At 36.2% G+C, this 24,919-nt stretch overlaps 4 protein-coding genes and 1 pseudogene across 4 annotated transcripts; 2 read left to right on the top strand and 3 right to left on the bottom strand.

The window, feature by feature from the left end:
• Nucleotides 1-2,388: 2,388 nt before the first annotated feature.
• Nucleotides 2,389-4,216, top strand: LOC110791938 (ubiquitin-like-specific protease 1). Its single transcript, XM_056839785.1, has 7 exons — nt 2,389-2,712; nt 2,810-3,153; nt 3,228-3,407; nt 3,500-3,604; nt 3,698-3,767; nt 3,868-3,966; nt 4,059-4,216. The coding sequence occupies exons 1-7, from the start codon at nt 2,389-2,391 to the stop codon at nt 4,161-4,163; spliced, it is 1,227 nt and encodes a 408-aa protein (XP_056695763.1). The 3' UTR covers nt 4,164-4,216.
• A 4,337-nt stretch (nt 4,217-8,553) lies between these two features.
• Nucleotides 8,554-10,134, bottom strand: LOC110779840 (leucine-rich repeat receptor-like tyrosine-protein kinase PXC3; annotated as a pseudogene).
• A 4,691-nt stretch (nt 10,135-14,825) lies between these two features.
• LOC130470566 (LRR receptor kinase BAK1-like) lies at nt 14,826-15,792 on the top strand. Its single transcript, XM_056840903.1, has one exon. The coding sequence runs from the start codon at nt 14,982-14,984 to the stop codon at nt 15,276-15,278; it is 297 nt and encodes a 98-aa protein (XP_056696881.1). The 5' UTR covers nt 14,826-14,981; the 3' UTR covers nt 15,279-15,792.
• Nucleotides 15,793-16,096: 304 nt separating this feature from the next.
• Nucleotides 16,097-20,306, bottom strand: LOC110779841 (probable indole-3-acetic acid-amido synthetase GH3.1). Its single transcript, XM_021984307.2, has 4 exons — nt 19,919-20,306; nt 19,165-19,266; nt 17,196-17,984; nt 16,097-16,838 (listed from the first exon to the last, which is right to left on the bottom strand). Exons 1-4 carry the CDS (start codon nt 20,200-20,202, stop codon nt 16,271-16,273), a joined length of 1,743 nt encoding a protein of 580 aa, XP_021839999.2. The 5' UTR covers nt 20,203-20,306; the 3' UTR covers nt 16,097-16,270.
• A 2,947-nt stretch (nt 20,307-23,253) lies between these two features.
• Nucleotides 23,254-24,198, bottom strand: LOC130470161 (uncharacterized mitochondrial protein AtMg00810-like). Its single transcript, XM_056839784.1, has one exon. It carries the CDS (start codon nt 24,196-24,198, stop codon nt 23,254-23,256), a length of 945 nt encoding a protein of 314 aa, XP_056695762.1.
• Nucleotides 24,199-24,919: the final 721 nt, after the last annotated feature.

Raw genomic sequence — 24,919 nt, 5'->3', positions numbered from 1 at the left:
TGCACGAACACAAACACTTGCACACACACGCACGGCAGCCACGATGGGCCCCATGCGTGCGCGCGAGCAGCAGCCCACGCAGCGCCCGCGCGCGCTGCGCGCTGCGCGTGCTGTGCGCGCTGTGCGCGCTGCGCAGCCTGCTGGGCCTGGCCTTGCGCTGGGCCTGGCGTGGTTGTTTGTGCGGCGCGCTTGGCTTGCTGGGCGATGGCCTGGCTTCGTGCTGGGCCTCGTCCGGCAGGCCTCGTCCGATGCTTATTCGTACGATGCGCTTCCGATTAAATTTTCCGATTCCGGAATTCATTTCCGATACGAACAATATTTAATATTTCCGATTCCGGAATTAATTTCCGTTTCGAACAAATATTTAATATTTCCGTTTCCGGAATTATTTTCCGATTCCGGTAATATTTCCGATTCAGACAATATTTCCGTTTCCGGCAATATTTCCGATTCTGGCAATATTTCCATTTCCGATAATATTTTCCGATACGTACCATGTTTCCGTTTCCGGCAACATCTACGACTTGGATAATATTTATATTTCCGATACGATCCATATTTCCGTTTCCGGCAATATCATCGTTTCCGGAGTATTCATTTCTTGCCTGTGACGATCTTAGCTCCCACTGAAACCAAGATCCGTCGGTTCCGAATATTCATAGATGGAGTATTTAATGCCATTAAATACTTGATCCGTTTACGTACTATTTGTGTGACCCTACGGGTTCAGTCAAGAGTAAGCTGTGGATTAATATCATTAATTCCACTTGAACTGAAGCGACCTCTAGCTAGGCATTCAGCTCACTTGATCTCACTGAATTATTAACTTGTTAATTAATACTGAACCGCATTTATTAGACTTAACATAGAATGCATACTTGGACCAAGGGCATTATTTCCTTCAGTGAGAGCATAGATCATGGGGCAAGCTCTAGTATGCCGAGCTCGAGTCAGCATAATCATTGTGATAATGGTGATGAAAATGAAATTGAGGATGATATTGGTGTTGAAAGTGAGGAAGAAGAGGAGAAAGATAGGATAGATGAGATGATGCATGATGTGGAAGACCATCAATTCGTTGAGCGTCCCCGTATGTATGAGAGTATAATCAAAGCTTCCGCAACACCGTTATATCCTGGTTCTACACAAACTCTACTTGGTGCTGTCGTCAAATATTTCAACTTAAAGGTGGAAAACGGTTGGACCAACAAGAGTTTTTCACAGTTTTTGGAGGCCACGTCCGATAATCTTCCCGAAGGAAACAAACTTCCAAGGTCTAACTATGAGGCCCAGAAGCTTATTTGTCCTTTGGGTATGGATTATGAGAAGATACATGCATGTCCAAATGATTGTGTGTTGTATCGAAAGCAGTATGCAAATCTGCATGAGTGTCCAAGATGCGGATCGTCCAGTTACAAGATCGTGGATAATAATTCAACATCAACTAAGAAGAAACCTACTCCGGCTAAGGTGCTTTGGTATCTTCCAATTATACCAAGATTTAAGCGCCTTTTCTCAGAAGCGAAAACTGCAAAACTCTTGAGGTGGCATGCCGAAGGGAGGAAGAAAGATGGGTTAATGAGGCATCCTGCTGATTCTCCACAATGGAGGAACATTGATCGAAGGTACAAGGTCTTTAGTGAAGAAGTTCGGAATCTTAGGCTTGGTCTTTGCACGGATGGAATGAACCCATTTGGGACACTTAGTACCCAATATAGCACTTGGCCGGTTCTTCTCACCATATACAATTTGCCGCCTTGGTTATGCATGAAGCGTAGATACATCATGTTGTCTCTCTTGATCTCTAGGCCTAAACAACCCGGAAATGACATAGATGTGTATCTAGAGCCACTCATTGAAGATTTGAAATTGTTGTGGGATGAAGGGGTGTTGATGTTTGATGCATACACCAAAACCAATTTCACTTTACGTGCCATGATTTTTTGTACGATAAATGACTTTCCAGCTTATGGAAATTTGTCAGGGTATTCTGTAAAGGGAAAGAAGGCATGTCCAGTTTGTCATGATGATTTGGTCTCGAGGCGCCTAAAGTTTTGTGGGAAAGATGTATACATGGATTATCGGATGTATCTTCCTGAAGATCACCCCTTTCGAAAAGAGAAGAAAGCTTTTAATGGAGAAGTGGAGAAGAGAGAAGCTCTTACTCCCTTATGTACCTGATCTGTGCAGACCAGAACTGATCTGTGCAGACCAGTTCTGGTCTGTGAAGACCAGTTCTGGTCTGTGCAGATCAGTTCTGGTCTGTGCAGACCAGTTCTGGTCTGTGCAGATCAGTTCTGATCTGTTCAGTTTTGCATATTTAGGTTATATTGAACTTATAAATGGTTTTGAATGAGTCCTAGCTTAGGTTCAATATTGAACTTATAAATGGTTATAAATGGTTGCGAAAATGGCATTTTTCTAACATGTTGTTTTTTTCAAATAAAGGAACCTACCTCCTGCCGGCTATACTTGTTGATAAACTCAGAGAAAGTCTTTGTTGCCTTTGGTACTATACATCCGGAATTGACTCTTGATCACCATAACAACCTCGTTGCCGATAACGTGAAGGTGAGCGTTGATGAATTTGAGCCCGCGTATAAAGAAGCTTCAGTCCCCGTGCCTTCTCAATTTATAAAGAAACTTGGACAAGCTCTTGGTACTTTCACTCAGTGGCCAACAAATTTGGTTTCGCTTGTGACGAGTCCTGAGGTAACTTATCATTATGCATCAAATTTGACTCGAAAATATTATATCATACACTTATGTTCACTAATATGTATATGGTTATTTGAAATTCATAACTCAGGTAAATGAGCCTGCAAGAAAAGAGCCTAACGAGAAAAGGGCTACAAGCAAAGAGCCTAAAGGGAAAGAGGTAATGGTTGAAAGTCAACGCGAGACAAAAGGGTCCAACACTAAGGCAAACAAACAATTTCTTCCCAAATTTAGCTCGCAAAAATTGGGAGTTCAGTGCAATTGTATGAAAACTATGGTTTCTAAATTAAAAGAAGGGGAGGATGTTAAGTTGCAAGCTAGTAAAAGGGCATTCAATTTTGACAACGACCGTGAACTTATTATCGCCGTTGAAGACATCAATCAACTTCTCTCGGGAGCATGGCTCAATATATCGATATTGCAAGTTCTTATACTGTGAGTTTCCTAAATTAAATTTTCTCTCCTAATTATTATATTTTCAATTGTCTTAACGTTATTGAGCTATGTAGGGCTTTATATGAGTCGTGGGATGAATTTGATCATTCTACCAATGCTTTGGGATTCATGTGCCCGGAGATGATCTCGGAAACCATGTTGTATAGTGATATAAATCGTGTTCTATTATACATGTCGCAATCCATGGCAACACTCAGTTCTAAGTCATTCATCTTATGTCCATACTTCGAAAAGTAAGAACATTTTAAATTTATTTGTCATATTATATTGTTGATTGTTGTTAATATTTTTTTTCTAACGACATAATTTTATTGTTTGTACGTAGGAGGCATTGGATTCTTTTAGTTATTTGCTTGGCTAAATCTCAGGTCTACATATTTGATTCTATGCAGAAGAAGAGAAATTTGATGATTAAGAACCAATTGAACCTGTAAGTAAAGTATTTTATGAATTCTTTGCATTTACATGATACAAAAATATAATAAAGTATATAGCTATAAGTCCCCTTTTGTCAAACGTGTAGGGCTTTTCGGACTTACAAGGCACAAAATGGAAAATCTAAAGGAACTAAATTGAATTGGATTGCGGCACAGGTATAATTAGTTTAATACTTACCTAAAGATCAAGTTTTTCAAAATTACTACGTATAATTTCATATAAAATTTACTTGTGTTTTTTTTTTTAATCATGTAGTGTCCTCAACAACCGGGATCACTAGAGTGTGGCTACTACGTCATGCGTTTTATGTACGATATATTTACAAAGCATCGTGATAGTCAAGATCTTACTACGGTATGTGATATACTTTAATAAATTGAAGTAGCTCTAGGCATAACTATTGATTGTTGACCTAATTATTTATATACTTGCATGTGTATTTTTAGGATTATTCAAGAACAAAGCCTTTTTCATTCGAGGAGATTAATGAGGTTAAAGAATTTTGGGCTGATTACTTTTTGACCAATTCCGATGTAAATCTAGCTAGCTAGTTTGTTGTAATATTGGTTTGTTAGGTTCGTTATCAACATGTTGGTTGAGCGATATGATATGATGGATTGCCTTTTAATGGGGTTGTAAAACTATATTTGACAGGTGCATGTATTATAATTCCCGATTATTGGGAAGTGTTATATTACAAAGGAGATTCTGTCAAAATTTTCAACTATATTCCACTATTTTTTTTATGCATGTATATATAATACTGTGATCCAGATACATGAAATATGAAGTTGTTCAATAAAAAAAATGAAAAAAAAAGAAGAAATAAGGTCATTTGCGTCGCAGTTTAGTAAAACTGCGACACAAATGACCTTATTATTTTGAGTCATTTGCGTCGCAGTTTTACAAAACAGCGACACAAATGACTTTTTTTTTGACATTCTGGATAGTCATTTGCGTCGCAGTTTAGTAAAACAGCGACACAAATGACTTTTTCTGGATGTCAAAAAAAAAGTCATTTGCGTCGCTGTTTAGTAAAACTGCGACGCAAATGACTCAAATTTGCGTCGCACAAAAGTGCGACGCAAATGACTTTTTCATTTGCGTCGCGGCCAGTTGCGTCGCACCAATGTGCGACGCAAATGGGCTTAAATGACCGACGCAAATGACTGTTTTTCCACTAGTGTTGGTTATAAAGTTGTTTTATTGAATTTGATTAATTGGTTTGATTTCTCATGTTAAAGGTTGATTTTTTAATGTTTAATTGTAGGTATGTTTGCTCTCTTTTGAGATGTTGTGTCAGAGTACGATTGGCCAAATTTTGTAGTTATCTCAGTTAATTACAATATGATATGTAAAAATATAGTTTAAAAAGTACAATTGGGAGAATGTGACTGAAAAGTAGTTGATAACCAATATCATTTACCTGGAATTGGGCATGATTGGTATTAAATGTTGGTATTAGCTAGAAACCCAACCTAGTTGTAGTTGTAGTTGGCCTTCCTTTCCCATCCCTTTTTCATTAATTGATTTCACATGTTTCTTTCATAATACCCTTGGAATTGGGCATTGATGAGAAATTGAATTATGCTTCTGCTCAATTGAATTATGGTTTACTGATTCAAGTTTTGATGAACACGTTAGTACTACTTGTAATGATAGTTGTAGTGATTTTGAATTATAGCAGGAGTAGCTGAAAATGGTAAAAGAATTTAATTTCTAATCAAAAGTGAACTTCCACGTGTCTTTCTGTATGGTTAATTGTTTCTATGATGTGATTTTCAGTTACTTAAACCGTGAACATTATGAGGTTGTGAAAAAGTTGTGATTTGTTTAAACTGGAACATTATGAGGTTGTGAAAAAGTTGTGAGCATTGCTGTTGGTCTTTGTTTATGTCTTTGTTTTGAATCAACAGTCTGGCTATAATTTTGAGTTGTATTTGATTTTGGAATTTAAAACCGATACTAATTTTTGACATAAGACATACTCCTTATTCAAGCTGTGTTTATTACGAAATGGTCAGTCTTGCTTTTTTGATGGTCAGTCAAGCTAATAGTTTTAAAATTATTGTGGTAATGATAAAATACTGAATATATCAATCAGTTTTATATTGTTGTTGTTTGTTGTTGGAAATGTCCTCATTTTTTAGTACTGTGGAATTTTCAGTATTATTGTGATTGAGAATTCTTATTAATTCAATTCCAAAAAAATAATAGTAATCTCTATTATATTGAATATATGAATCAGTTTATATTGTTGTTGTTATTTGTTGTTGGAAATGTCCTCATTTTTCTGAGTACTGTGGAATTTCAGTATTTTAGTGAGTGAGAATAATATTAATTTCTATAAAATACAAATGTCTTATGTGCGCCAACAATCTCTTAAACAAAAATTGAATCTGATTTAGTAATACTGATCTCAACAATAACTTGTCAATTCTTATTTGTAATCTGATTTGTATAATTCTTAGTAAATCAAAAATTATATTGTAATCCTAATCAGTCAGATTTGTATAGGAATAAACTGTTTATTATTAGCTATAAAAATCAAATAAATAACATGTTTAATTAAAAGCCTGAACATCAATCTGTAATAATTAATTGAAATAAATAAAATCATGCATATTACTTATGTTTGAGAGTTTGATGAGTGTCCTACCTTATTCTGTTGGTTATTGTGTGCCTTGACGAACTTAACACCCAACTTAAAATCGAACCTTAAAACGAAATTATAATCTGCAAAAACCATTATTTATATCAGATTTCATGGTTTATTTTCCAATATACATTATTCATGCTTTTAATAAATAAAATCATGAAACTTTGGCAAGTACTTTTTTTTATCAATAAAATATGAAATTAGAGCAGAAATTAATATCTGAAATAATTAATTAAGATCGGTTTAAAGCATGCCGATTACTATTATATTTTGTTTAGGAGATTGTTGGGGTACATACCGTATGTGTTTCGTAATTGTATATCGTTGCAGATTTCAAACCCAACTTAAAATCTGCATAAAAACCTATTCAAGTCAATTCTTTTTCAATTCTTAATTCTAATAAAACAGATTTACAAAGAAGTGTCTTTTCAGAATCTATTGCACACTCACAAACACATAAGCATACCTTATAGTTTGAAATCTGCCATTAGAGATTAAAAAAATATAAGAGACTATTGTACTAAAAGCTTGAATTAAAATATGTAATAATAAAGTTCAGTCCATAAAAGCAGGGGTATTATATACCTTGTATTTTCAAATCTGCAAAATAAATAATCTCAAGTGTGTTGGTTAGACATACTCAATTTACATAGCAACAATATTTTAAAAAAACTTTTGTTTATGCATGAAATTTCACGAATGATTATTTATATCTAGTCTTATATACATGAAAATATAATTGTTATGCGTATTTTTATGCACAAACAGGTTTGAATCCGTCCATTCAAGTAAATTAAAAAATTACTAATTGTTTAATTTCTGTTTTTCATGGGTTTGCAAAAACATTCACGAATTATTATTATTTAATTAAAAGCGTGAATTAAACCGAAATAATTAATTAAAATCCATAAGACCTCATATTTTATTTAATAATTTCATTACTGTTTTTATGGTTATGCATAGAACACGGATTATTATTTTTACAAAATTGTTTAATATCTGTTTTAAATTTCTTGCAAGGAATCGTGAGAAAAATGGTACTTACGTGTGTGTGTGTGAGAGCGACTTCGCGAAGAACGTTGCTGGAGGTTTGTGTGGAGCTTTCACGAAGAACGATCATGGATGTTTTACAGAGTTTTGTGGAGTTTTTGTTTTGGCAATTGAAATAATTTGTAATAATTTCTTTTTTTGTATTAATTGTGTTGTTTTGGTTATGTGTTTGTATTATATTCCCCTAATTTTAAGTGTTTCCTTTTCTGATTTAATTGTATTATATTCCCCTAATTGATTTCATTTCCTTTTTTGTAACAATGAATATTTTAGGTTATTTTGGCAGTAAAATAAGCTGCACAGTTGTGGTTTGGGCCCACTAAAAATATTTTGGACGTTACTGAATAAAAGTAGCCTTGTAAATGAGATTGGCTGTTGAACAGTGGAGGGTAATTTTGTAATTTAGCAGATGGACACGAAAAGTTAATTTACTGAAATGACCTCAGGAGCTGGCTTATATAATAGAGATAACATCAATTATATTATTGCAAGATAAACGCATATTGAACAATATAATCATTACTTTTTATTCATTTAACAACCAAATTTCAAAGAGCAGATTAAGTGCAAAAGCCTAACACAATATGATTAATTAGTGTTATATATGATTAATTAGTGTTAGATGCACGCGATGCGTGCGAAAATATATATAAAAAAAATTATGATATGTAGAAAAATTATGGAGTAGATTTGTTTGATTAAATTTTGTTTAAAAAAAATTATATTAAAATATGATTTATTTGTGACAATATAAAAATGTGGCATAATAAAACACTTGAAAGAAAAAGTAAATTATGTAATTAAGGAGTATATTTGACTGTGATTAAGTACTTGATTATGACTTTTTTTTGACTTTTTTTTTTCTACTGAGATTAAATCTGATTGACTAACTATTTTTCTTTAATCCCTTTTTATTTTATTTTTCAATTAATGTTAATATAATTGGTAAGTAGTATTTGATTATATTGACTATTGGACTTTCTTAATTGGTGATTTGCATTAAATAATTCGTTTTTAAATTAATTAAATTCAATGCCATAAAACAATCAACTTTTTTAATTAATTCAATTTGATATGAAATTGTGGAGGGTATTTTTAGACTATTTTATAGGGGACACCAAAAGTGCATTTACAAAAATAGCCTCAAGAGTTTCTTCATATAATAGAGATAAAAGATATTAAAGTTATACTCACAATTGTACTATTATACGTGATTATTCTATATATATGTGAGTTTCATACACCCATATTACAAAGTTGACCAGAGTTGCAGTACAAAGCTTTTGAGTTCACTAATCAATAATCACTACGGATGCTTACAAGGAGAGAGCGGAGTACCACAAAGACCAAGATTATACAAAAATGAAGTAGTAGGAATGTTAGCCTTGTGCGTAGGAATTTCTCCGCTTAGTCTATTCTTTGAGACATCAAACACTTCCAACTTATCCAAATTCAACACCTTCTTTGGAATGCTTCCAATTAAGTAATTCTTCGACAGTTTAATCGAAGTCAATTCATGAGCGTTTCCAATTCCTTCTGGAATCTTCCCTGATAAACGGTCACCTAACATTTCCAAAACTTCCAACCGGGTCAAGTTCCCGATAGACTCAAGTATCCTTCCTCCCAACGGATTATTCGACAAGATCAAGGTAGATATCGATTTCATGACCCAATTATTACCAATATCTTTGTTAATTGGACCTGTAAACATGTTATTAGACACATCGATGTAGTAATAATTCACATTTGGTAGTTCAAAAATAAATTCCGAGGGGCCAGAGAAGTTATTCAAATGAAGATCAAGTAATTGTAATGAAAGATTCTTGAATTCTTTGGGAAGAGTCGAGTTGAATCCGTTATAGATATATTAAGGTACCATAATGAAAACATGTTCGCTATCCACGTGGGTAACTTCCCTTCTAACTCATTACTCGATACATCGAGGGTGCCTATTGATGATGAAGATAGCCATCGAGGAAGCTTCTTAATCCCTGTTTTTGCCAACCTTAGTGTAAACGGGTCTAATATGGATACCCAATCTAGTATTTCGTCACGAGTGTTTTAGAGGGTCCCTTGGAATTTATCTTCCAACTACCAAATGTGAATTATTACTACATCGATGTGTCTAGTAACAGGTTTACGGGTCCAATTAACAAAGATATTGGTAATAATCGGGTCATGGAATCAATATCTGATGAAATTGTTAGCAAGAATCCATAACAGAATTGACAGAAAAATGAACTGAGAGTAGAAAATAGAGAGAGTTTCTTATTGCTTAAGCTACTGAGATTATGATTGATTAAATTAAGGGAATGAGAGTACAAAGCAGCTATATATAGAATAAGACAAAATAACTAAGTTAGTCCATGAGGGCCGACAACTCAGCAATTCAGAAGGGAAATAATCCAGTGTGAGCAGCTCTAGCAGTGCATGGACGTGCCTGCAGCATGTGCATGGTCATGGTCTGCATCTGTATAACCAACACCCCCCCTCAAGCTAGGGGTTGCACCAGAAACTCCAAGCTTGGACAAAAGGTCCTTGAAATGAGGAGAAGGCAATGCTTTGGTAAAAACATCAGCCAGTTGAGAATTAGTGGGTAGATAAGTTAACTGAATAAGCCCTTCCACAACCTTATCTCTAGTAAAATGGCAGTCAATTTCAATATGTTTGGTCCTTTCATGAAAAACAGGATTTCTAGCAATGTAAATTGCAGATTGATTGTCACAATGGAGAGAAACTGGCTTCAGATATGTCACACCAATTTCCTCTAAGAGTCTGACTAACCATGTAACTTCAGCAGCTGCACCTGCCATGGCCCTATATTCAGCTTCTGATGAACTCCTGGATATAGTACTTTGCTTTTTAGACTTCCAGGAAACAGGAGATTGACCAAAAAGTAACAAATATCCTGTAATAGACCTTCTAGAATTGGGGCAAGCTGCCTAGTCACTATCAGATAAAGCTTGGAGAGAAAGAGAATCAGAAGCCTTCATCAAAATACCTTGGCCTTCTGTGTGAGCAACATATCTAAGTACATGATGGAGTGCTGCAACATGAGGCATTCTTGGAAGATGCATAAACTGACTTAGCAACTGGACTGCATAACACAAATCAGGCCTTGTGTGTGTGAGAAAATTTAGCTTGCCAACCAATGTTCTGTAATGCTCTGGAGTATCATAGGGAAGACCTTCATCAGAAAGTAGTTTGGTGTTGATGGGTAGAGGTGTGACTGTAGGCTTGCTGATGTCAAAACCACAATCACTCAATAGTGATTTGGTGAATTTCTTTTGTGTAAGGACAGTTCCATCAGTCAGATAACCAACCTCAATTCCCAGAAAATAATTCATGATCCCTAGATCCTTGATGCTGAAAGTAGTATTCAAGTGTTTCTTCAAGGCTGTGATTGTGGGCAAATGATTGCCAGTAAGGAGTATGTCATCCACATAAACAGCTGCTAGGGTGATATGCAATGTGTCTTTCTTGATGAACAATGAGTAGTCATTCTTGGACTGTATAAACCCTTGCTTCTGTAATTCCACATGTAATTTTGCAAACCATTGTCTTGATGCTTGTTTTAGTCCATACAAAGACTTGGTAAGTTTGCAAACTTTGTTTCCTGGGTTTGGTATTCCATCTGGCATCCTCATATAAACTTCTTCATGTAAATCACCATGAAGGAATGCATTGTTGATATCCAATTGATAGATATCCCATTTCAAACTTGCTGCCATAGCTACTATGCATCTTACAGTAGCCATCTTGATCACAGGAGAAAAAGTTTCCTCAAAATCAATCCCATATTTCTGAGTATAACCCTGAGCAACCAATCTAGCTTTACATCTCTCCAAAGAACCATCTGCTCTGAGTTTAATCTTAAACACCCATTTACATCCAATAGGCTTCTTTCCATTAGGCAAATCAACAACTTCCCATGTCTGATTGTTAAGTAAAGCCTCAATCTCCTTTTCCATAGCTTGTACCCACTCTGGTTTCAAAGCTGCTTCTTTATAGGATTTGGGTTCAGTCAAATTCTCATTGGTCAACACCATAGCATGGTGATGACTTGGTAGGCTGTTGTAAGACACTAGGTTACACCAATGTCTGACTGTATTACAGTGATATTGTGCTAAGTATGAAGGTGGTTTATGTGTTCTGGTAGATTTTCTGAGAGAAGGTTCTGTGAGATCCAGAAGCATGTTTGGTGGAGAAAGAGAAGAATGGCTAGAAGTAGAGTGAGGGGATGAGAGAGGAGTAGTGTTTAAAGAAGAGAAGGGAGAAGAGAGAGAAGTACTTTGAGAGAACTCAGTAGGAAGAGAAGGTTGGTTTGTATCTATGTCTGGTAAAAGAGGAGTATGGACTGGAAGAAAAATATAAGGTGGAAAATCTGTAGTAGTGGAATCAGAAGTGGAAGAAAAATGTAAGGGGAAATGTGTTTCATGGAATATCACATCCCTAGAAACTGTGATTTTGTTGGTTTCAGTATCTAACACCTTGTAGCCTTTCTGTGTAGGGGAGTATCCAATGAATACACTGTGTTTTGCTCTTGCATCAAATTTGCTTCTGTGTACTTTAGAAGTAGACACATAGCATAAGCACCCAAAAGCTCTTAGATGATCATAAGAGGGTTTGTGACCATGCAGCTTCTCATAAGGAGTCAAATAACCTATGCTTTTCAAAGGCATTCTATTGATTAAGTATGTTGCACAAAGAACACACTCCCCCCAGTATCTGATAGGTAGTTTGGATTGAAAGTGCAATGCCCTGGCTGTTTCCAACAAGTGTCTGTGTTTCCTTTCCACCACTCCATTCTGTTGTGGTGTTCCACTACAACTGGTTTGCTGAACTATGCCTCTATTCAGAAAAATTTGTTTCATTTCACCTTCACAGAATTCCAAAGCATTGTCTGATCTAACACACATAACCTTGGTATTGAATTGTGTTTCTACCATATTCAGAAAATTAACAATCACTTGCACAGCATCAGTTTTAAACTTCAGAAGATGAGTCCAAGTAGTTCTGGTAAAATCATCTACAATTGTAAGGAACATAGAACAACCATTGTGTGTTTTATTCTTGTAGGGTCCCCATGTATCCAAATGGATCATTTCAAACATCTTAGTAGTCTTAATACTACTGATAGGAAAGGAACATCTATGCTGTTTAGCAACAGGACAGATTTGACAAATGTTGCTATCAGATACACTATTGTCTATATTATTAACAACAAGTTTGATCTTAGAAAATGGCATATGACCAAGTCTGAGATGCCAAACCTTTGCATCAGCTGCATTTGTACTTGATGCTTTGAGACAAGTTGTAGAAGTTGCTGTAACTTTCTGCTTCTGTTTGGTATCAACACTGTATAGACCAGAAGTCACTTTACCAAGAGCCTGTGGCCTTTTCATTAAATGGCCCTGGAGATAACATTCATCAGCAGTAAATGAAACTGTACACTGATGATCTTTGCACAGCTTATTAACGGATAGCAAATTGTATTGAAATTCTGGGACATGCAAGACATCCTTCAGTTGTATGCTATCATTTAAAGTTACTGTCCCTTTATGATATACAGCAACTCTTCTTCCATCAGGTATTGTAATGTATTCTTCAGTGTTAGTAATAGGTTCATAATGATCAAACATATTTAGCCCTGTGCACATGTGATCAGATGCCCCACTATCTAACAGCCATGTAGAATGAGAGCAAGTAAGTAGACAGAAAGAATTACCTGCCATGAGTGCATGGCCAAGATTGTCTCCCTCCTCTATCTGTGTATCTGGTGTTCCTTTGTCAACTTGTTGCTTGTTCAGAAGGCTTAGTAACTGAGAGCATTGATCTGCAGTGAGAAAACCAGGTTGAGGTTGTGATTGACTTGCTTCTCTATCATTTGGATAAAACTGATTCTGGTATTCAACCATGTCATCATCAAAGCTTTCTTCAGAATAGGTAGCTGCTGCAGCTCTTTTATCAGTTTTGAAACCTGTAAAACCTGGTGGGAATCCATGTAACCTGAAACACCTTTCAGTGCTATGGCCATTAACCTTACAGTGATCACAAAAGTAACTAGAAGGCTTCTTGTAACCAGATCTAGTTCCTCCAAACTGTGAATTCTTGTTATATTGTGGTCTGTAAGTGTTGTATGATCCTCTATTCTGATAGTCATTAAATCTCCTCCTGTCTACAGCAAATGCATGGCTCTCATTGTGTGCAATAGGTGCACTGATCTCCTTTTGACTCTCCTCTTGAGCTAGCATTCTGTATGCATGAGACAGAGTTGGCAAAGGCTGCATCATGAGCAGATTACCCCTAGCAATACTCAAATGATCTCCTAACTTCATCAAGAATTGCATTAGCCTGTGTTCCTGTTGCATCTTATAGAATTGTTGAGAGACATTGCAAATGCATTGGTTACAAGTACAAGTAGGCAATGGATTTGCTGCACTGATCTTGTCCCAGATGGACTTGATTTCTGTGAAAAATTCTGCAATACTCTGATTGCCTTGGGTGACATTTGCAGCTTGTTGTTCCAAAGAATACAGTTGTGGTCCAGAAACATAACCAAACCTATCATCTAAATCTTCCCATATTTCCTTTGCTGTACCAAAATACAGCACACTTTTGGCTATGTTTGGTGACAGATTAAACAAAATCCATGATATCATCATATCATTACATCTCAGCCATGCTTGATATGTAACATGAGCTGCATCTGGTTTTAGCAAAGCTCCATTCACAAAACCTAACTTGTTCTTGGATGACATGGAAATCATCATGCTTCTTTTCCAGTCTCCATATCCTTCTCCTCCAAATTTCACTGAAACCAACTGACTAGCTGTATTATCTGTAGGATGCAAATAAAAAGGGCTAGAAGGATCCTGATTAGGTGGTAAAGGTGTTTGGGCCATTTTTGAGAGTTTTTTTTTTTTTTTTTGTTTTTAGAACTAGATTTTAGAATCTAAGAAGGAAGATCACAACAGATCTTGAACAAAACAGTTTATGACTGAGAAAATCAGGAAAACACAGACAAAATCACACAGCAGTGATTATCAGATCAAGAAGAAATAATTTCTGACTATTATAATCAGAAAAAATACACAGAATCACACATCAGTGACTTATTAGAATCAAAGAACTACTTCTGAACGATTCGTTAGAACTTGAAACAGATTTTGATCAAAGAAAATTGCAGAAAATTGATCGAGGGAAAACAAAACCCAGAAAATCGAAGTTCTCAGAATTTAGATTGAATCATACCATTGCAATCAGGAAAGAATGCTGAATCAGGATCTTAAGTATCTGCTCTGATACCATGATGAAATTGTCAGCAAGAATCCATAACAGAATTGACAGAAAGATGAACTGAGAGTAGAAAATAGAGAGAGTTTCTTATTGCTTAAGCTACTGAGATTATGATTGATTAAATTAAGGGAATGAGAGTACAAAGCAGCTATATATAGAATAAGACAAAATAACTAAGTTAGTCCATGAGGGCCGACAACTCAGCAATTCTGTTAGAAGGGAAATGATCCAGTGTGAGCAGCTCTAGCAGTGCATGGACGTGCCTGCAGCATGTGCATGGTCATGGTCTGCATCTGTATAACCAACAATATCTACCTTGATTTTGTCGAATAATCCATTGGGAGGAAGGATACCGGAGTCTATGGGGAACTTGACCCGGTTGGAAGTTTTGGAAATGGTGGGTGACCGTTTATCAGGGAAGATTCCAGAAGGAATTGGGAATGCTCATGAATTGACTTCGATTAAACTGTCGAAGAATTACTTAAGTGGAAGAATTCCAAAGAAGGTGTTGAATTTGGATAAGTTGGAAGTGTTTGATGTCTCAAAGAATAGACTAAGTGGAGAAATTCCTAAACACAAGGCTAATATTCCTGCTTCTTCATTTTTGTATAATCCTGGTATTTGTGGTACTCCGCTCCCTCCTTGTAAGCATTTGTAGTGATTACTCATTATTGAATCGAAAAGCTTTGTACTCCAACTTTGTAATACGAGTGTCTGAGACTCACATATATAATAATAGTGTATAATAGTACAATTACTTACGAGTATACATTTAGTATTCTCTATGAATTCTATTGTGTTACACTTTTGAACTTACACCCTGTTCGGCAAAATTAGCGGTAGCAGGTAGCGGTTAGCGGTTGAGTAGCGGGTAGCGGTTAAAGTAGCAAGTAGCGGTGAATAGTAGCGGGTAACGGTTAGCTGTCAAAGTAGCGGTAACTAATATGAGTTTTCGGTAAAAGTAGCGGTTGATATTATAAAAATAAAAATAAAAGCAAGAATATTATTTAAAACTTTATTATAAATTTGTCAAACGCTACCCGCTACCTTAAACGCTACTAATTTTAACGTTTGACAAAAGCTACCCAACCGCTACCTCAACCGCTAACCACTACCTAAATCGCTACTTTACCAAACACTTACAAATTTTACAAGTAGCGTCTTGACTAGGTCAAAACGCTACCCGCTACCTCAAACGCTACCGCCGAACACGCCCTTAATTCTTTCTCTCAAATTTGGTTGTTTAATGACCAAAAAAATGTCATGATTATATACATTGTTAAGTTCATTAGCAGGTAAAATCTTTTCTAATTAATTTCATGGTACAAAACTACAAACTAATTGCTATTGCCTTCATTAGTATCGCTGCTCAGTATTTTCTTAACATGATACATCCATAGTAATAAGAAATAGTTGATTTAAGAATAACAGTAATGTTTAACAAGTTAACAGTAAATCAGTAATAAGAAATCCGAATTAAACTAAATAATTTTATTGAGCAGATACGAAGAAACTTTAAACAGATACAAACTTTATTTCAGTTTTCTACTTCACCCGTGAACCATCAAACACTAATGTTTAATTGTCCATCAGATACTACATGATGCTACAGGCTTACAGCCCAGTACTAACTGTCACATTTCAATGGGCTTAAATGGGGCCTCGTTGTGGGCTCCAATGTGGCAAAGAAGGGCTATAATGGGCCGAAACTACTCTAGAGTCCAGTAACTCCACAATGGGCTTCACATTCACACACCTAGGTACTTTATACTGGTTAATTGATGCTCCTCTAGATATTGCATAGTCCATCAACTCCTCAAATGTTCCATTCTTCACCACTCGGATCTCAAGCGGCCCAATTGACCGGTCTGCGACCCGACATTGTCGGTATACTGAGTTAAGGGCCTCTTCAATGGCTAGAGAGCACTGGCCCAATACTTCATGGTCCGGCCCATTAGTCGAATCTTTAGTAAAAAGCTCCCAGTAGATGACATAATGCCCTGGAATAGACTTGGTGTCTGCATAGCTTGTGTACTCAACAACACTTGTGTTGAAAGGTTTGAGCAACGCAGATGCGTTCTCAATGGCGTTTTGCAACTCCGACTCGTCCGTCTTGTCGGAGTCGATACTGAGTAGGACGTTCTTCCTCCTAATGAACTTGAATTGCGGGGTTGAGTTGTAGAACCCTGTCACGTATAACACGTCCCCGACTCGGTACCTATACAAAGGGAAAAAAAAACAGAAATGTCCGATCAGTATAATATACAATTACGGGAATATCATCTATTATATATTTATATTAGATTTGATCATATTGCGGGCCGGGCCGGGTCACACCTTATGGTTCTACCCACTATGTCGGGCCAGAAATTTCTGGCCAAAACCCGCTATTTCAGGCCTTCTAGCCAAATTTATAACTAAAGTTGCAATTCTGAGATGCCCAAAACTCATCCAAAAAATAAACACTTGGACCTAAAAAATCTGCCCATAATCTGCTAATTTTCGGCCGACCAACGGGTCGGACTCGTGATGACCGGGACTAATTTATACCCAACAGGAAGTAAGGATCAAGTACCTGTATAATCCTGATTGTGTGGTGACTACAAGCTCATACTCCTTTCCAACCTTGACATCAGCCAAGTCCACGAGCCGAGGCGCCGAGCCGTCGTCGAGCGGGATGAACTCGAAATACGCCATGTTAGGCAATATGGTGTAGGAAACCTCCGAGGGGGAACACATCGGGTTCAAGTTAAGCCCGAAGAAACACTCCGAAGAAGCGTACATAGTACACAACTTTGGCAACCCACCACTATAATAGTCCAATGTAGGTATATACTGTGCCATAGCACCCGTCACAATCACCTCTAAGTACTTAGCATTAGGCCAAATCCTCTTAATAATCCCCTCCCAATCCTCCCCTTCACATGCATTGTTAACGAACACCGCGAGGCCCGGGTCGGGCCTCATGATCTTACCCATGCAGGCCCGTAGGCCCGAGTTGGTGATCTTTGAGGTTAGTGAACCAGTGGCGATATCGCGGCAGAGGTCGGAGTAGTGGACTTGAAGAAAGCGGATGGCCCGGAGGAGGCCCGATGCAAAGACGGCCCCTACACGGAGGACCTCGTGGCGTTCGTACAACCCGCATAACATCTGAGTGTACATGGATTGGAATGAGTCGGGGCAAAGGACCGCCTCGTTTGGGCTTGTGTAGACGTTGTACGGGTCATAGGGTCGGTTCTTGAAGTGTTTGCTCTTGTAGTAGCTTGTTAGAACGGGTCTAGCCACTAGACCTCCTGGGGTTTTTGTTTCTGCCTTGATGAAGAGGAAGTATAGGCCTTTTCCTTTGTCTAACCCTGGCATGTATCTGTTAACACAAAATTTAAACCAAATCCTTAGTATTCTCTCTAATCTTTTTTAGATGATACATTTTAATTTTGTCAATATTTATATATCTATTTTGACTATTAATTACTCCCTCCATTTCTTTTTGATGTATCCATTTGGAATCTGGTGTGGTTTTTAAGAAAAATGGAATATTGGTTTGTATGGGTATAAGTGTAATGATTGGGTATAAGAGATTATAATAAATAAAGGAGTGAGAAAATAATAAAGAAATAAGGTAAGAGAGAGGAGTGATAATGATTGATAATAAAGGAGGTGAGAGAGTGGGTATATGGGAAAGGGAAAAGAATTACTCCCTCCGTTTCTTTTTGTTTGTTACGTATTCCTTTTAGGGTGTTTCACAATGTTTGTTATGTGGGAGAATCTTTCCTTTTATAAACTTATTATACTATCATTTTTTGTGTCATCTTTTAATTTTAATTGGTCCAATTTTTTCAACTCATTAAATTTCTTTACAATTTCCCAAGTAAGTTAAGTTAGCAATCTTTGTGCTTTTCCATCATTGGTTCATTTTGATAAATAAAACAATCTTATTGGTTGTTGTAATGATTAGTGGATTGAGGTTTTACTTGGATTTATTTTTAGTAAAAAAGAAAAAGAATCTTTATTTTACGTTAATAAACGTGCAAAAGTCAAAACGTAACAAACAAAAAGAAACGGAGGGGGTAAATATTATGGGTGGGGAAAATTAGGTGGGAATATGGGTAGAATCTTTAGGTATTTTAGTAATTAGAAACGTAGGGAGTACTAGTCATGTGCACTCTTATTATAATTAATTGTCTCGTTGTATAACTTTATAATATCAACTTTTTATAACCTATTGATAATTACATATATTAATTATTAAAGTATCACCTAAACCAGCATAATAAAAGAATTCTGTCAAATAACTCATTAGAGCTGCAAATAAACATTTAACATATTTTCTAAATTAATTTTAATTTCAAAATGCATGACAAAATAACACGTCAATTCATGTAATGAATGTTTCTATTTTAAGTATGAATAAATGTTTCTATTTTTAGCCTCTTAAAGACAGCGCTGCATATATCATTTTCCGAGTAATTTATCAAGAAAATAGAGGACTAATGCAGTAATTAGCTTATGTTTACATGTGATTAGGGATTTGGAGGAGAACTTACTGGTTGAGAACAGGCATGAGGAGGCTGTATAGCAGCTGCCTCCTGTCCATCTCCTCGTCTGTTGTTGGCATCAGTTTTCTCTCTCCAGCCGAAGTTCCCGAGCTGCCATAATAATAAATCACAATTGATTAATTTATGATTACTGATTAAGGATGATTTAACATTTAATTTAACTACTACGTACTCCATAATTACATGGTTTTGTATGTAGGTGTTGGAGAAGTGATTTTAGCACACTATTTACACGAGTATAGGAAATAGTTTCTATATTAGCGTACAGGTGTGGAAAATCAACAAAGTGATGCGACACAATCAGTTTTCGTATTTTAATTAGATTACTGATTAAGGATGATTTAACTGCTACGTACTTCATAATGACATGCTTTTGAACGTAGGGGAATTGATAAATCCAAGGAATAATTCACTTCTTCCAAGGAAATCATCTTTGAAAAAATGTGGATTTCTTTGAAGTAAAGTAAAAATTTCCTTGGATTTATCACCTCTTGAACGTAGGTGTTTCAAGGAAATTGAATTTGACACATCATTTATAAGCTAGAGCAGAAGAACCGTTTTATATTTTCATAAAGACGTACCAAAATCAACAAAGTACTAGGCCGAAATCATATTTTTTTTTATTTTTTTTTTCATGTGTTGAATGTTAGAAAGTCAATTAAGCACATTATTGAAACTAGCTTTATAGTAAGTCAAATCAATTATTTAAAAAAAGGAATTAATTTAATTTAATTTAATTTACCTAGTGAGAAATTCAGTAATGGGTTGAGAACAAAGAATAGGGGAGAAATCCCCATTAGCAATACGTTGAATATCAGGCTGAATATCCTCATACGTCACCATTGGTATCCTCTTCTTAAATATCTCAACGTCAACACACCCATTCATTCCATGTCGTTTCAAGTACTCCGTTTCTGCGTTTCGACTCAATATCTGAGACAAAACCTTCTTTTGCACCTCATCGCAGTGACTCGTTACCTCCTCTAAGAACTGTAACGCAGCCACGTGTTTCTCACTCATCGACATTACGGTAAAAAAGTGAGCTTAATTAGTAAATTAAAGTGGTATTAATTAGCTTAAGTAAGGAATTAATTAAGCTGTTGTTGTTGTTGTGTGGAATGAGTATGAGAGAAAGAAGTGTGGGGGTTTATATAGAGGGAAGTAACAACGTAGACAAAAAGACGTCATGGTACACGTCATAAGTTGCCACGGTAAAGAGGGACAAGTAACCTGTTGCTTGTAATTTGTGAACCGTGACTCTTGACAAAATATATATACGTACGTACTTCCCATCTTATTTACAATGACATGCATTTAATCATAACAGTAGTCAATGAAGACTTTTTTAGGATGTTGTAATTCTAAATGATGAGAAATTGATTGGATACATTGCATGTTTAAATCATTTTTATCCTCTTTGTATATGGTGTTCTACTAGCCGGCACATATCACATGTTAGTAAGTTAAGCTACATAAGTGTACACTTATATCACTCTCAAATATTTCACAGTTGATGGCAGTCGACCTTGTGAGTTGTGACCACCAAGTCACAAAGTTCTCCACCAACTCGTATTGATTTTAAAATTGAAAAATTGTTATCTGGACTGGATATTGAATTGTCTTATAGTAATATAATGATGAGTACTACCTCCGATTCGAAATAATAGGGACACTTTGATTTTTGACACTATTCACAAATTTCAATTTGACTATCATTTAAGATTTACGAGTAAGGAAAAATTTAGTCGTGTGGGTCTTGTTTGATTCGTTTCGATATGTACTTTCGTAATATCAATTTTTTACAATTTTTACGAATACAAATTTAGAGATATTAATGTCCAAACATTTACATTAACAAGCGTGAAAAGGTACAGTATCCCGAAAATGAAGGAGTATTTCGTATGAGTAGTATGACTAATGTAAGTAATTAATGACAATGTTCTGTTCATTTTATATACACCTTTTCATTAAGAATTTACATTCTTTATATGAAATCTGGTAATATATTAACACTTCTATGGAGCACAACATCGACAAAAATCAAAAGTCCATAGGTTTAGAATTGAAGATTCAAAAACTGACTAATTGTCTAGATAAATATTAAATTACTTTGTATCGAATATTTTGACTATATAATCTATTAACAATGTCTTAAACATGGACGTATGATTAAATAATACTCCGTACTCCATAATTAATTGTGTAGATAAGAATCTTCTATAAATTCCAAAATTCAAATCCTTAATTGACTACGTATTCAATGCAGCCCTTGTTTTTTTTCGATTTCCGTGATAATATTCTCAAAGGAGATGATGGAATACTGTATTTTTGGTTTATCACATTTTATGTATGCAGAGATTGTTGGGCTAAGAGGGGGACATGTGGGCCCATTAGGTACAAGGGTTTGGGAACATGTGGGACCGTTGAAAAGGTCAAGTCAGGGGGGTAATTTTGTCGGGTATACGGGTCGAGCGGACCACGGAGCTTTCAAAGGATAAGACTAAGGAAACCTCTGAAGAGGTTGCTGGCCCTCGACAACGACGGCTTGCCGGCGTAAACGGCACAAAAGATAGGCATCTATATTTTGTACAGTACATAACAAACACTGTCTTGGTACGGAATATTGTTGCATAAATATTATGCCATGTTGATTTAAATTTCCAACAAATAACTTGGACTCTTGATTTCTTAAAGTACAAGTAAAAATTATAAAAAAATTGATGTTTAGAAAGTAAGTATCGATAATTGATTAGTTGATACAAATCTAGAAGATCATACATGATTACATACTTTCTTAGTACTTAATGAATTTATATATAATATATAGTGGTATATACAGTTTCGATACATAGCGGTACCCGTCATTTATCGTAGACTCATTCACAAGAAATGATCAAAGTTACATCATGAATATTATAAATGTCAAAACGGTGCTATGTTTGTATAATAAAGGAAGTACAAATATTAATGTTAACGCTACTCACACATGGAGTACTAAGTTTGAATTTATTTATTACAATATATAAATATCTTACGCAGGTTATTGTATAATTATAATTTATATTACGGAGTATCATAGTACCAACTTTTCACACTTTTATTAGGAATACAAAATTAAAAAGAGATAAAATCAAATGATATATTGATAGAATGATAGGGGTCTCAATTCAAGTGATGCGTTTAAAAAACATATGAAATACGAAGTACATGAGTAATATATACTCTGTATATGACACTTGTTTCTCAAGTGTTACATTTTACGTGACATCTTTGCAAAATGTTTTAAATAACGCTACTGTAATCATGAAATTAACAAAAAAAGTCACAATAAGCACCTTGATTTTTAATACTCCCCGTAAGAGTTAGGAGGGTATATTGAATTTATTATAATAACATGCATATGATATTAAACGAATTACTTTGTATGAAATGAGAACTTTTGTAGTTCCAGTTATGAACATTGCACATAGAATTCTTGCCATTCAACCCAGCTTTTCATTCATTTATTTTCATTCTGTGTTATGCTGTAAATGAGCATTACAATGCCTTAAATAGGCGGCGCATCAACCTAAAACTTAGTGCCCTAAAGACACCTCAGCATTCCCTTAACATGTGACTAGGAAACTGCCAAAATAGTAGATACACCTATTACATGAAATAGCTAGAAAACAACAAACAGCTATTCTATACGGACTGATTGTTGATGCTGGGCTGGGCTTCATTTATGGCTTCATATAGCCACTATTCTCAACACTCCCCCTCAAGCTGAGAGTGAGGAGGAAGAACACACTCCCAGCTTGGAAAGAAGGTGATTCTGCTGCTTTGTAGACAGAAGTTTGGTGAAGACATCTGCTAGTTGATTGGTGGTGTGAACATAGGTGGGATTAATTGTTCCTTCAACAACCTTGTCTCTGATGAAATGACAATCAATGTCAACATGCTTTGTCTTTTCATGATGCACATGATTGGCAGCTATAGCTAGTGCAGCTTGATTGTCACACAATATGGGAGTATGCTTGAGATTCTTCAAACCAAGATCTTTGAGAAGATGTTTGAGCCACATGACTTCACAGATAGTTAGGCCATTGACCTATATTCTGCCTCTGCAGATGACCTGGCAACCACAGACTGTCTCTTTGATTTCCAGGAGATTGGAGAGTTGCCAAGTAGGATGCAAAATCCAGAAGTAGACCTTCTAGTTGATGGACAACCTGCCCAGTCACTGTCACAGTAAGCAGTCAGTTTGGCTGCTGATGTGTTAGCAAGCAAGATGCCTTGATCAGTTGATCCAGCAAGGTATCTTAGCACCCTCTTGGCAGCTTGAAGGTGCACTGTGGTAGGTTTGTGCATGAATTTGCTGAGAATGTGGACAGTGAAGGAGATGTCAGGTCTTGTAATAGTGAGGTAAATCAGTTTTCCCACCAGCTTTTGAAATTGTTCAGGGTTCTCAAGAACATCTCCTGAGTCAGGAGTAAGTTTTAGGTGACTATCCATGGGGAGTTTCAAAGGTTTGCAGCCTGTGAGGCCATATTCAGCTAGCAAGTCAAGAGTGTATTTCTTCTGGGAGAGAAATATGCCTTCTTTGGGTCTGTCAACTTCCAAACCTAGAAAATATCTCAATTCACCTAGGTCTTTCATGTGAAACTGAGAGGAGAGGAATGTTTTAGCTGCAGATATGGAAACCATGTTGTTTCCAGTGATGACCAAATCATCAACATACACAAGGATGGCTGTGAAGTTCACACCTTCTTGCTTGGTGAACAGAGAATAGTCAGCTTTAGATTGAGGGAAATGGTTGTTCTTGAGTGCAGTGCTGAGCTTTGCAAACCATTGTCTAGGGGCTTGTTTGAGACCATATAGAGACTTTCTCAGCTTACACACCTTACCAGATGTGGGTTTTGGATACTCTTCTCCTTCTTTGTGAACATGAATTCTGGAACCTATTCCAGTGGATCCTTGAGGCATAGTCATGTATACATTCTCCTGCAAATCACCATGTAGAAATTCATTTTTAACATCCATTTGATGTAAATACCAATTTTCTAGGGATGCCACAGCTAGAATAGACCTAACAGTTGCAAGTTTTGCTACTGGTGCAAATGTTTGATCATAGTCTATGCCATATTACTGTCTATTTCCTAACACAACCAGTCTGGACTTGTGTCTCTCAAGTTTACCATCTCTGTCAAATTTGGTTTTGTATAGCCATTTGTTTCCTATGGCTTTCTTCCCTTTAGGAAGATCAGTGATTTCCCAGGTATTGTTTTCTTCAAGAGCATCAAGCTCTTCATTCATGGCTTTGACCCATTTTGGATCTTGAATGGCTCTTTTGAAGTGTATAGGTTCACCAGCTTTGGCTTTGTTAGCATTTTTTGTGAGATGAGACATGAAACATGAGAATTGAGGTGTAGGCTTGGTATAGGCTATGTGTTTGGCTTGGGCTGGTTCATTTTTGGTAGCAAGATTGAGAGAGTAATCTCCCATCCATGATGGTTTTTTAAGAGTTCTTGTGGATCTCCTGATCTCAGGATGAGACACAGGTGGAGGAACAATAGGGCTGTTGGGTGGACTTGGTTCAGTGGGTGTATGGACATCTTCCTGAGAAAGAGAGATGTCAGTTATGGCTTCAGCATCAGTCCATGGATTGACATGGATGGTGTCAGTAATGGTTGTAGGTTTGTGTTTAGTGTTGTGAAAGAGTTGATAAGGGAAAATGTGTTCATAAAATCTCACATCCCTGGAT

The sequence above is a fragment of the Spinacia oleracea genome, chromosome 3 (genome assembly GCF_020520425.1).
Source record: "Spinacia oleracea cultivar Varoflay chromosome 3, BTI_SOV_V1, whole genome shotgun sequence".
Classification (NCBI taxonomy): Eukaryota; Viridiplantae; Streptophyta; class Magnoliopsida; order Caryophyllales; family Amaranthaceae; genus Spinacia; species Spinacia oleracea.
This window is presented reverse-complemented; position numbering and strand designations above follow the sequence as displayed.